The 12110-nt window shown below is 44.0% G+C and overlaps 2 protein-coding genes across 4 annotated transcripts in view; both read left to right on the top strand.

The window, feature by feature from the left end:
* The window catches only part of LOC132577940 (probetacellulin-like), a 572782-nt gene that overhangs the window by 223103 nt on the left and 337569 nt on the right, over nucleotides 1-12110 (top strand). The gene's annotated exons all lie outside the window — the stretch shown is intronic.
* AMPH (amphiphysin) overlaps nucleotides 1-12110 on the top strand; it is a 139389-nt gene that overhangs the window by 101930 nt on the left and 25349 nt on the right. For all 3 annotated transcript variants that reach the window (XM_060247650.1, XM_060247651.1, XM_060247652.1), the window contains exons 11-13: nucleotides 2470-2598; nucleotides 5937-6044; nucleotides 9298-9321. In XM_060247650.1, coding sequence (XP_060103633.1) covers nucleotides 2470-2598; nucleotides 5937-6044; nucleotides 9298-9321 — 261 coding nt within the window. The remainder of the gene's footprint in view (nucleotides 1-2469; nucleotides 2599-5936; nucleotides 6045-9297; nucleotides 9322-12110) is intronic.

Here is a 12110-nt window from a genome sequence, read left to right as displayed (position 1 = left end):
TTTCCCTTTACTTTTGGAGACATGCTGCTGAGGTGGTTTGACTCCTGAGAGTGAAGGGAAGGGATTTTTAAATGCTTTCCTTTCATTCTCAGAGCCATGTCGCCAAGGCGACTGTCGAGCACAGATATTTCTCAATAACCGAGTCCTTTCGTTTTAAGTCAAAAGATCTTTTGTTTCAGGAAACTCAGAAGCTCTACTAAGGACACAAGCCTTGGGAATAATTGAGAACCAAGGGTTACAAAGTTGCTATATATCAGGGGTGGCCAACGGTAGCTCTCCAGATGTTTTTTTTGCCTACAACTCCCATCAGCCCCAGCCAGCATGGCCAATGGCTGGGGCTGATGGGAGTTGTAGACAAAAAACATCTGGAGAGCTACCGTTGGCCACCCCTGCTATATAGGATATCATCGAAGATTACAATACAGATACATGCTTGAGTCACTGGTTCAAAGGTTACTAGGCAACTATCTATTTACTACTAAAGCATTCTAGGCCATTGAAGAACATTAGAAACATTCTCACACTACTCTGTGAACAGATAAGAGTTGTCTGTATGAAACCAGGGGGAGGATATCTTGAGGTACCAACTGCTGGTCTATACCATAAACATCCCAGGGCCAGATGGCTTTGCTATGTGCCCTCTGGGTTGTAAATAATGGAGGAGAGCAGGCCTGATGACGTGCTCTCTGCACAGTAAAAAATGGCCAAGAAATGAGCATGCTTGACAGCGACACTCTGTTACAAGTAAAGGGGAATGCCTTCTGCAAGCATGATTAGGCAATATAGTTGGCCCAAATAGAAGCCAAATAATATTGGATTTTATTTAGGCCAGCTATATCAGTAGCTGATTCACATTGTCTAATCTGCATTTGGCTAAATAAATACCCCAAAAATACTGATTAGGGTTTTAAAAATTTGTTTGGTTTATACCAAACACCTCCCCCCCATTTAGGAGCCACATGTTGCTCTTTGACATGCCACCTGTAGCTCTTCCAAGAGACATTCTCTAGTGTGGCATCTGGCCCATGTTCCAGGCAAACAAGCAAGACAGTTGTTTTGTAGGGTTTGTGGCACACAGATGGTTCTCACCTTGAGACAGGTGCTGTAATGACTGGAGGACAGGTAAGCTGAGAGCTGCAGTTCTCATGCCAGGGATGGATATGAAGGGCCCATCCCTTCCAGCAACTTCCAGCTGTCTCTGCAGTGTCTGCACTCTCACCTCAGCACCCAAATGGCTACCAGGTGAAGATCAAGATGGCCACAGAGGAAAATACAGCCACCACAGCAGACACCCATGAAAAGAACCATTTGGCCACAATATGGTGCTGGTGGTTTTACTCCCCTTTCTCTACAGGTCAGCTTGCTCTCTTCCAGATGCCTTGTCAATTTCTGTCTCTTACCTGTGTTCTTATGCTGAGGAAAGAACAAGTGGACTTTCATTCCAGATGCACAAGGGCTAGCTAAGGTTCCACTGTGGTGGAGAGAGACAACCTTACATACTCTGGCAATTTAAAAAGTAGTATTTATGTATTTAATATTAATAATCATGTCTTATAGAATTGTGTGTGTAGATCTGAGTCCAGTAGCCCCTCAGAGACCAATTAGAGTTCCAGGATGTAAGCCTTTCAGGGACAAAGCTCCCTTTGTCAGATACAAATAGAAATGGGGATCTGCGATGAAGAGTCTCTTAAAAGCTTACATCCTGAAACTCTAGTTGCTCTCTGAGGGGCTATAGGACTTATATCTAACTGTGTTATTGCAGACCAGCATGACTAACCTCTGAAATGGCTGTATGTGTGTTTTTGGTGAGGTGACACTAAGGGCATAAAGTAGAAATGAGCAAGAGTCCGGTAACACCTTAAAGACTAACAAAATTTGTGGTAGGGTAGGAGCTTTCCAGAATCACTGTTCAATTCTATCTGAAGAAGTGAGTGGTGGCTCACGAAAGCTCCTACCCTACCACAAATTTTGTTAGTCTTTAAGGTGCTACTGGGCTCTTACTTTTTTCTACTGGCTCTTCATCTTGGTCTAGGCTAGGGCATACAGAAGTCCTCTGGTTCTTTTGGCTTATGGCAAATGTGAAGTGCGATAATTGGTCAGTGATGCATTTTTGTCTCCAGGACTGAGAGCAATAGAACTAGTGAAGATATATTTTGATTTAGACCATCTCTTGTTTGATATTCTGCAAGTCTGAAAGCTTACATTATACAAGGAAGGGCAATCGGTCCTATTCTAGGTTTAACTTGGATACAGAGCAGGATCTGCTGTTCTGACAATGCAAGAATATTTGAGTATTTGAAAAACAGTTGATATGCTGACAAGATCATGAGGCCAAAATGATAGAGGATGGTTCACCGGCTAAGTTGCAATGCTGAGAAATGTATGCTTATTTTATCCCTGCTCCAGATCAATTCAGGCGCATCTTTGTGTTTGAGATTTGACTTTCCAATGTGTTTGTTCTTTGTTTAGCTGAGGAAAGGACCTCCCGTCCCACCGCTGCCTAAACTCACACCAACTAAAGAGCTACAACAGGAGAATATTATCAGCTTATTCGATGACAACTTTGTTCCAGAAATAAATGTGACAACTCCTTCGCAGGTGAGCCAAGGAGTTCCTTCTGTCTTACCCAGGCTGTCCATTTAACTACACGTTGTTTCATACAGTATTTGAAGTATGCAGTTTCCAGTGTTGATTTGTTTGCTGGCTGGCCTGCCTAACAATAGAAGAGGGCATCGCCCAGTGGTAGAGTATCTGCTTTGCATGCACAAGTTCCCAGGTTCTATCCCTTGTGTCTCCAGTTAAACGGAACAGGTAGCAGGTGATATAAAAGCCCTCTGCCCAACACCCTACCAGTCAGGGTGACCAACATGGACCTTGATAGACCAGGGGTCTGATTCAGTACAAGGCAAATTCACGTGTTCATACATGTCTTAATCACATCAGTGTGCTGCCTCACTGGAACCCTGACCAGCAATTATTTCAACTGGAGAGCTGTTTTGAAGAGGAAGTAGAGGATGGCAGACCTGCTCTCCTCCCTGTTTGGTCTGCTAGACAGTCCCATGACCATAACTCTCATGACTTCCTCTACATACTCCTCTTGCCTCTAGCTTAAAGATAAAGGTGGTCCCCTGTGCAAGCACCAGTCGTTTCTGAATCTGGGGTGACATCGCATCACGACGTTTTCACAGCAGACTTTTTTACAGAGTGGTTTGCCATTGCATTCCCCAGTCATCTACACAAGCTGGGTACTCATTTTACTGACCTCGGAAGGATGGAAGGCTGAGTCAACCTTGACCCGGCTACCTGAATCCAGCTTCCTCCAGGATCAAACTCAGGTCGTGAGCAAAGAGCTCGAACTGCAGTACTGCAGCTTTACCACTCTGTGCCATGGGGCTTCTTTTGCCTCTAGTTTAGCACCTGTGAGATTGGGTGATGCCTCTTAGAAGGTCAGATTTAGCCTACGAACTGTTAAGTTCCCAGGGGCAGACCAAGAGGCAAAAATATCCCTGGAGAAAGGCTGCTCTGAGTCCAGTCACCGTGATGGAGGGTGGAGGGAGGAAAAGTGGGTCCATACTCACCTCAAATTGGGTGGAGGGTGGCTGCAGAAGGGAAGGGGGGCAGGGCATTAGCCCACTGGGACTTTTTCTGGTGGCCTACTATAAGCTCTTGGAGGACTGGCTACATCAGGGGGTGTGGCCTAATATGCAAAGGAGCTCCTATATTAAAAAAAAGCCCTGGTAATGGCCAATCTGACTCTCCTAGTTCCTGAACCTTATACTGGCCTTGGTGTATTTTGTAAGCATTTCCAGGCTTTTGAATTAGATCATGCTTCTCATGCTGAAAAGGAGTATATTTATAGAATATGTGCTCAGGCACTTGCTGTTTTTAGTTTGCTCCCCCTATTTTGCATGCATCCTAATTCTGACCATTAAGTAGTTTTTATCTTCGATGCCTTTCATTTGGCACAATTAAAATTAGTATGATGAGCTACTTAGTTGTAATCATACGATCAATCAGTAACCAGAATCTCATCAAGAGACAACTTTCTTTTTAGCTTTGCTGAGAATAAATTAGATCATTTGTTGGGGTGTTCATAAACAGCAACTTCCTTTCCAAATTTTGGTGGAAGGAAATTAACTTCTTCGTTCCTCGCTGATTACGTGCTGATTAATGCCGTCAAGTTGTTTTGTTGGGTCCGGTGTTCCACTGCTTCCAGCATACAGGGTAATAAACGCCATTGACACATGACAAGATCCCTAGAGTATCCCTACAGTATATCTGTTTACAAATGCAGTGCTCATTCCTTGTGTATTGGAATTAATAGAAGTAACTGTAGTTAGAAAGGATCTGTATAGTGCCAATTTGCAAGCAAGGGGCACAGCCCAGCTAAACTTAAAAAATTAAATTCCTATGGAGGAAAGAAATGTCTGCTTAAGTTTCCCATTGTGGAATTAATGGAGTGAAAGATGTTTAACTTTGGCTGGATTGTGCATATGTTGTAGTGGAACTTTTTCCCCAAGGGAAACTGCTGATAAATTCCCATGGAAATCAACATCAAAAGGAACAGGCTTTATGGAGGAGGGACAGTGGCTCAGTGGTCGAGCATCTGCTTGGGAAGCAGAAGGTCCCAGGTTCAATCCCTGGCATCTCCAAAAAAGGGTCCAGGCAAATAGGTGTGAAAAAATCTCAGCTTGAGACCCTGGAGAGCCGCTGCCAGTCTGAGAGGACAATACTGACTTTGATGGACCAAGGGTCTGATTCAGTATAAGGCAGCTTCATATGTTGTTCATATGAAGAGTAAAAATCTACACCATTCTATTCAGAAGCAATAGTATCAGTTCACGGGAAATCGGCTTTATTAATTTGCCTCCCAGATATGAATGAATGACCTACTGAAATCTGTTGTACTCATTCAAATGTGTTTAGAGTTGAAGTCAGTCCATTGCTGTACCATCATTTACTAGTTTCTTGTATGTATATCAATACTTTCCCCAAGAAACACTGTATATGAGATAATCCTAGTTTAGACTCTTGAGAATCTAGGGAGATGGTTTTAGAATAAAAGAACCAAATTCAGATATTTACAGTTCAATCATAAGCAGAATTACGCCTTTTGATTTCAATTTCAGCCCTGACCTGAATAGTCCAAACTAGCTCAGTTTCATCAGAACTTGGAAGCTAAGCAGTTGGCCCTGGTTAGTATTTGAAAGGGAGACAACCAAGGAAGTCCAAGGTCACAAGGCAGACAATAGCAAGTCACCTCTGAACGTCTCTTGCCTTGAAAACCCAACAGGGGTTGCCCTAAGTCAGCTTGTGACTTGATGGCAAAAAAAGGAAGCTAGCTGGAGTCAATTGAAGCCCATTGAAGGACACAGCTCTGGTTAGAATGGCATTGAATGCAGCCTGAGATACTCTGGATTTGAATTATATCCCACTATGCAGCAATGGGCAGTTTACCTCTTGCACCTCCTGCTCCACTGCCTTCATGTGGAGTTGGAAAACAAACTCCAGCCAAAAAGAAATTCCAGCTGCTCATGATGTCTGGCTTCAGTGCCTCTTTGCTCCACAAACCTGGGATTCTAACCCAGAGTTGATTTTCACACTCAGCACAAAAGGGAAGAAGGAGTGAGTGAGGGGAGCATGCAGCAGCACAAGGCTACCTTCGTGTCTTGCCATGCCAAATGAATGCAAGTTTGACTTGATCCCTGAATGCAGCCTCCGCAAAAGTAGATGGTATAGCCTGGCATGCTGATTTATCCTTGCTCTTCAGTGTGTGTTATGTAACTTTGCATGTCGTTCTCTTTGTTTTTCTCTGCATACTCTTTAGAAAAGCAGTTAAATGCATACCGTAAAAACTTTTTGGCTTTTCTGCATACTGTAAAAACTTTGGGGGCTCTTTGAAAGGGCTTGTAAATCCGATGTCTCTTCCTGAACAGAATGAAGTTCCTGAAACAAAGAAAGAAGAGTCTTTGTTAGATCTGGACTTCGATCCATTCAAGCCCAGTGCTGCGGCTACTGTGACAGCCCCTTCGCCAATGTCTCAGGTATCTCCCTGGCTTGCAGGATGCCGTTCTTTAAGATGCAGCGGAAACTGTAATGGAAATGTACTGAACTCCCACAGAACAATGGCAGATGCATCGTGTAGAATTCAAGTTCCTGAGAATCTCTCTTCTAATTTAAAGAGGGGAAATGGGTTCTAGACCTTGTGATCGTTAATGTGTGCTTGAATGTATTTGGACAATGTCGGTTGAAGTCTCAAAATTGAAAGGGTGGCTGATTGTATTTGTGAAAAATAATCATGAGCCACCTTCAAAGATACCCTTTAAAAATATGATGGACATGTATGCAGCGTGTTAGTACCCATGATAGCTAAATGGAACTTCCCTTTACAAAGACAGTATTGTTTCCAACCTGCTGTTGGAAACAATAGAAAAATCTATTGACTTCATGTTGGGGTTCCAGAAGAATCTGATCCGGGGCTTTGACTGAAATTCAGTTCATAGACATACAAAACATGAAGTATAAACTACTATTACAATTCTTACGTGGAACTTATATGGAAGAGAAGAAAGACAGAAAGGGCTAGAACGAAAAACAGAAAGGAGAAAGAGAAGGAGGAGGGAGGGAAGGAAGGAAGGAAAGAAAATAAATTGAAAGGGAAAGAATGGAAGGAAAGGGGGGGGGGGAAAGAAATTGAAAGAAACGAATGGAAAGAAGAAAGGAAATGGCAGGCAGGAAGGAAATAAATGGAAGGAAGGAAGAACTATCTTACCATCACCACAAAGAAACGCTGCTGCAGGGCTTGGCCCTGGGCACCGGGAGGCTACTGTGCAATCGTGGCTTGGCCTCCAGAGCACAGTCCGCAAGCCAGGCACCAGGAGCCCGCCTCCCAAGTGCGGCTCGGCCCCCTGAACTCAGCCCAGGCACTGAGAGGCTGTGGCACAAGTGTGGCTTCATCCCCAGAGTATGGCCTACAAGCCAGGCCCTGGAAGGCCACCACACAAGTGCAGCTTGGCCCCCTGAGCACCAAGAGGCTGCCACACAAGTGCAGCTTGGCTCCCTGAGCCAGGGCTGAGCCAGATTGCTGCCAAAGCTAGCCAGAATGGCATTCTGGTGCGTTCCAGCTCAAAAAAAGCCCTGACGCTCTCAATTCACTTAGCAATTGTTCACAGCTGGATTTTCCCACGTGAAGCAGGAAAACCAGTTGCAAACAATGGCTGAGGTGCATTGTCCAATGTGTGTGAAGGCAGCCTTACTCAGACCTCATTTGGAATATAATGTCCTGTTCTGAGTGCCAGGTGTTAAGAAAGGTGTTAAGAAAGTTGCAGTCAAATTGGAATGGATTCAAATGAGAGCAATGCAGTGTGTCTGAGAAAGGAACCATATAGACGGGGAGGCTGAAGGAAGACTAGAGTGAAGGATCATGGCTGCACTCTTTGAATACAACGGAGCCTTTATTTCATAGCAGATCAGAAAACAGAGCGATCCAGCCCAAGTTGCCAGTTTGCTTGTAGTTGGTGAGAGCTTATGTAAGACACCAAACACTCACCCTGGGCACATGGGAAGTTCGGGACACTTTACGTCAGACCACGCAGCACAGCAGTCATCTGATACACACATCCACAGGGTCGGATTGATTTTCAGCACGTGGTGGAGGGAGTGGAAAAGGCTATAGTCCTTGCTTGTCCTCTGCACCATCAAAAACAGCATCATTCCTTTAAGGCTACCATATACACAGCTCTATATTAAGCATCCCATTATAGTGAGGAAAGGCTTTTCAAAGCAGTTTTGTCCTGATATCAGCGCGGTTTCCGTTTGTGCTCTCTAACTTGATAGTCTTCTGTTCAGGAGACCACTAACAAGAATAGATTTGTGGTTTTATTTTATTTTTTTTGTGAAAAAATTTAGCCAGTTCTTTTTCTTATATCATATCGTTGATGTTTTTATTTCATGGTTCTCTAGTTTTGTAAATCACAACGATCACATTGTTGGTTGTCTATACTATAATTCCTCCCCTGCCCCCCTTTTTTGCATTTTCTAACACAGTAATCTCCCTTCAGTCTCAACCAGTGAAGTGGACTATGATATAAGGTTGCCAGCCTCCAGGTGGAGCCTGTCTCCCAGAATTATAACATCTCCAGGCTGCAGAGATCAGTTCCCCTGGAGAAAATGGCTGCTCTGGAGGGTGGATTCTCTTATTATTATTTATTTATTTGATATATAAATCACCCAATCCTTGCTACTTCAGGGCTCTGGGTGATGTACAGAGGCATTAAAAACAATTGCTGGACAAAAACAGGAAGCAAAATTAGAAGTACATTATAAAAACAGATGGCATTATACCCTGCTGAGTTCCCCCTCCAGATTCTCTCTTCCCCAGGATCCACCCCCAAATCTCCAGGAACTTTCCAGCCCAGAGCTGGCAACCCCTACTGTAAACATTGAAATAAATTTCAGTTGCTTCTCCCTGAGACTCCTGTGTATTGGATTTAAATCACTTCCTGTGGAAATGAGATTCTTATTAAAACCTATGATGCTAGTGTTAAGAATGCCTTTGTAATTCTGATATATATTACATATGGAGCCCACTGCAAAAACTGAACTTGGTTTGCTGCTGAAGGTACCCCCAACAAGGAGCTAGAGCCAGACTCATCCCCTGGCAAGTGTATATGTGCAGGGCTTTTTTTGTAGCAGGAACTCCTTTGCGTTTTAGGCCACACACCCCTGATGTAGCCCATCCTTCTGGAGCTTACAGTAAGCCTTGTACTAAGAGCCCTGTAAACTCTTGGAGGATTGGCTACATCAGGGACGTGTGGCATAATAAGTAAAGGAGTTCTTGCTACAGAAAAAGCCCTGTATGTGTGTGATAATATGATTACGAACACTTGCTTCCTGCATGCATACGCTACATTTTAGTTGCACACTTAAAAACGTCTTCATGGATGTCAGAAGAACATAGTGTGTAAGGAGCCCCAAGAGTCCTATACTTCCATGCTGTTGAGCGGCTTCTGTCCCTTTCAGCTGAGTTCACACAGATGAGCTTTCCCGGGAACTCTGCTGCCTTCAGAGCAGAGTCGGAGTTCCCTAGTGCTTTGGCTTTGGTGGGCAGAACAAATAAGTTGAGATTCATGAAACGTGTTATAAAATCCGCTGCCCTGTCTCTCCAAAAAAAGAATGCTAAACCAAGCTCCGTCCAGCAAATGAATAATCATGGTACTATCTAATTATGCTTTTTCAGCACATAGAAAGGTGTACAAATGAGGTTTTCAACCCTGTCCTTCTTTCCCCTGCTCTCAGACGCTACCCTGGGATCTGTGGACGGTAAGGCGGCTTTGTCTGTTTTGCATGCTGTGTGTTTGTGGTTGGGTTGATGCGGCATCGTCAGCACTTACGTAGCACCATCAGTAAGCAAGGTGTGTTGGGCACAGTGCAAGCAAAAAGGATGGGGTCCAGTCCCGAGGTGTTTGCAATCTAAATTTTGACAGGGGGAGGGAGGAAAGGGATGGGCAGGGCTAGTCAGGGGCAAGTGTACAGATACAGGTGCATGTGGTTTTAGATGAAACTTGATGCTTCTCAGAAGAGACTTTTCCATAACTGCCTGGAAGTTAAGAAATCAAATGACATAAATGTCCAAAAGAAATTATAATGGACTTCTTATGTGTAACGCAGTGGGTACCATGGCACACGTGTTTCCAGATACCCATTTGCTTCTTCTCCTGGCTTTCTCTCACTTTATTGAAGGAGAAGGTGGTTCAAAAGAGCCCAGGAGGTCTCACCTTTGTGTCTGCAGGGAGAACCCCTTTGGAAGCAGCTGCCTCTTCTTGGTTTGGAATGGGCTCACATTTTGCAGATCCACCCCGTATTTTATCACTGAATCCAGCTCCAATTCTGCCCCTTCCCCCCCCCCACACACACACACCGTAGCAGCTCTTTTGTTACAGTGTTTGCTGCCAGTTCTCAAAATTGTAAAAGCACCCGGAGGTTCAAGAAATAAGCCAGCCTACACAGTACTATTGACTAGACTGACGCAAACATTTCTGTGACCCATTCCACCCCTTAGAAAGCTAGTTATTCTGAACATACCCTGCAACTGGGGTCGTTTTGTAGAAAGATAGGTGGTGGAGCTCATCCAGGGATTTTTATGCAGCTGCACCTACTATTCAATGGACAAGGTGGGAAGGAGGAGGTGGAACTCTCAGAAAGGTTCAGGAGCTGTGCTCCTGTGAGCTCCCGCTGAATCCGAGGCCTGCCCTGTGACATAATTTTTTTAAAAAAAAATTATTGAGAGAAAGAGAGGTGAAAATGGGCAGGGGAAGTAGAGCATAGTCATAGCCTTACGCCCTGTCATTCTTCTGGGATTGGTCATCCTCACAAATGCAAAGATCACCACAAGTATAATCAAGCTGATACTGAATGAAGTGTCTGAGACTTATTCTGGTGATTCTGTCGAATGCACATATTCAGCTCATGAAGCTACCTTATACTTAATCAAATTACTGGTCCATCAAAACAATTGTCTACCCAGACTGGCAGTGGCTCTCGAGAGTATCACTTAGAGGTCTCTCATATCTCCCACTTCCTGATCCTTTAAACTAGAGATGCCAGGGATCGAACCTGGGACCTTCTGCATGCCAGGCAGAAACTCTGCCGCTGAGCCATGGCCCTTCCCTTGTTGAACTTACTAATACTGAGATATGAACAAATTTGATTGAGTCCTTGCCAAAAATCCTGCATCTGCGGCTAAACGGAAATCTTGTTTTCAAATGTTCATAGGTAAATCCAGAAAGAAAACACTGACATTTCTTGTAATAAAGACTATAACATGTTAAATAAAACATGAAAGGAGCAAAGATATATGCCACGAATTTGTGAAACTGGCATGAGTTGTTTCTTTCATTTCCAGTCAGTTCTCTTTGCTTCGGAGCTGCCGTTTCCCTCACTGCAATTAAATCCACTTTCCCCTGCATTTCAGAAATAGCAGAGATGCCCTCTGAAAAGTTCACATAAGCTCATCCTTGTCATAGGCATCCTGCAAAGTCTTTGAGGGTGTCTCAAGGTCTCTTCGAGCAGGCAGAGAAGATAAATAGGCTTTGGATGACTTGAGGACAAAAATAGGCTAGTCTGACAGGAATGGGAGTTGGTTGTCTCCAAGAGAAGAAAGGCACACCTGTGAACAGCAAGAGTGTTGGCTAGAAGGAGACTAAGATACAGGTAGGGAGAAGTCAAGGTCATCTGTAGCTCTCTTCCTAATGGGCTCCTAACGTGTAACTCGCTTCGCAAGGGCTGGGCAACAGCCTGGTAATGGAATCAGTATCCTGATGCTTCCAGTGGTGGTTTGGGAGTTTGCATAGCCTTCGAAGGGTGACTGGAGAGAACTATACAATCTGTGTGGCCAGAGATCAGTACATTCATTCTTCTTATTTGGCTTTGTGTTTATTATAACTTTGTACTAATAGTGGACTTCAAAACCTGGCTACATTTGTTTAGGATTTATATCTGGGTCAATTTTTAATCAGATTTATAAGGATTAATAAATGCAGCCAATCTGTTAATGAACTGATTACAGATTAGGGGCATATTTTAATTGGATTGGCCATTCATTGAATAAAGGTGGACATGGTCTGCTGATCAATGGCATCAACCTCTTGAGATTTAAGTGCTGTGGTTAAGGCAGGAGTCAGACTTTTTTTTTCAAAGATTAGGAGTCTCTAAAAAAACTTCATCACTTCTCGTGGTTTTTCTTGCATGAGATGCTGTTCCAAATGCATTTGTGGGTGACTGGCATTCTAAATCCCTGTGGCCAGGGGTGGAATTTCTAGCAGGAGCTCCTTTGCATATTAGGCCACACACCCCTGATGTAGCCCATCCTCCAAGAGCTTACAGTAGGCCCTGTAAGAAGAGCCCTGTAAGCTCTTGGAGGATTGGCTACACCAGGGGTGTGTGGCCTAATATGCAAAGGAGCTCCTGCTAGAAAGTGAGCCCTGCCTATGGCTATCACCTTCGAAATCAGGTGATAGCAACAGAGCCCAATTCGATGCTGGTTTACTCAGAAGTGAACCTATTAGGAGCAAGACCTACTCCCAGGTAAATATTCCTTGGGCCGCATCCTT

The sequence above is a fragment of the Heteronotia binoei genome, chromosome 10, assembly GCF_032191835.1.
Source record: "Heteronotia binoei isolate CCM8104 ecotype False Entrance Well chromosome 10, APGP_CSIRO_Hbin_v1, whole genome shotgun sequence".
In the NCBI taxonomy this organism is placed as follows: Eukaryota; Metazoa; Chordata; class Lepidosauria; order Squamata; family Gekkonidae; genus Heteronotia; species Heteronotia binoei.
Note: the sequence above shows the minus strand (reverse complement) of the source record. Positions and strands in the feature narration are given on the sequence as shown.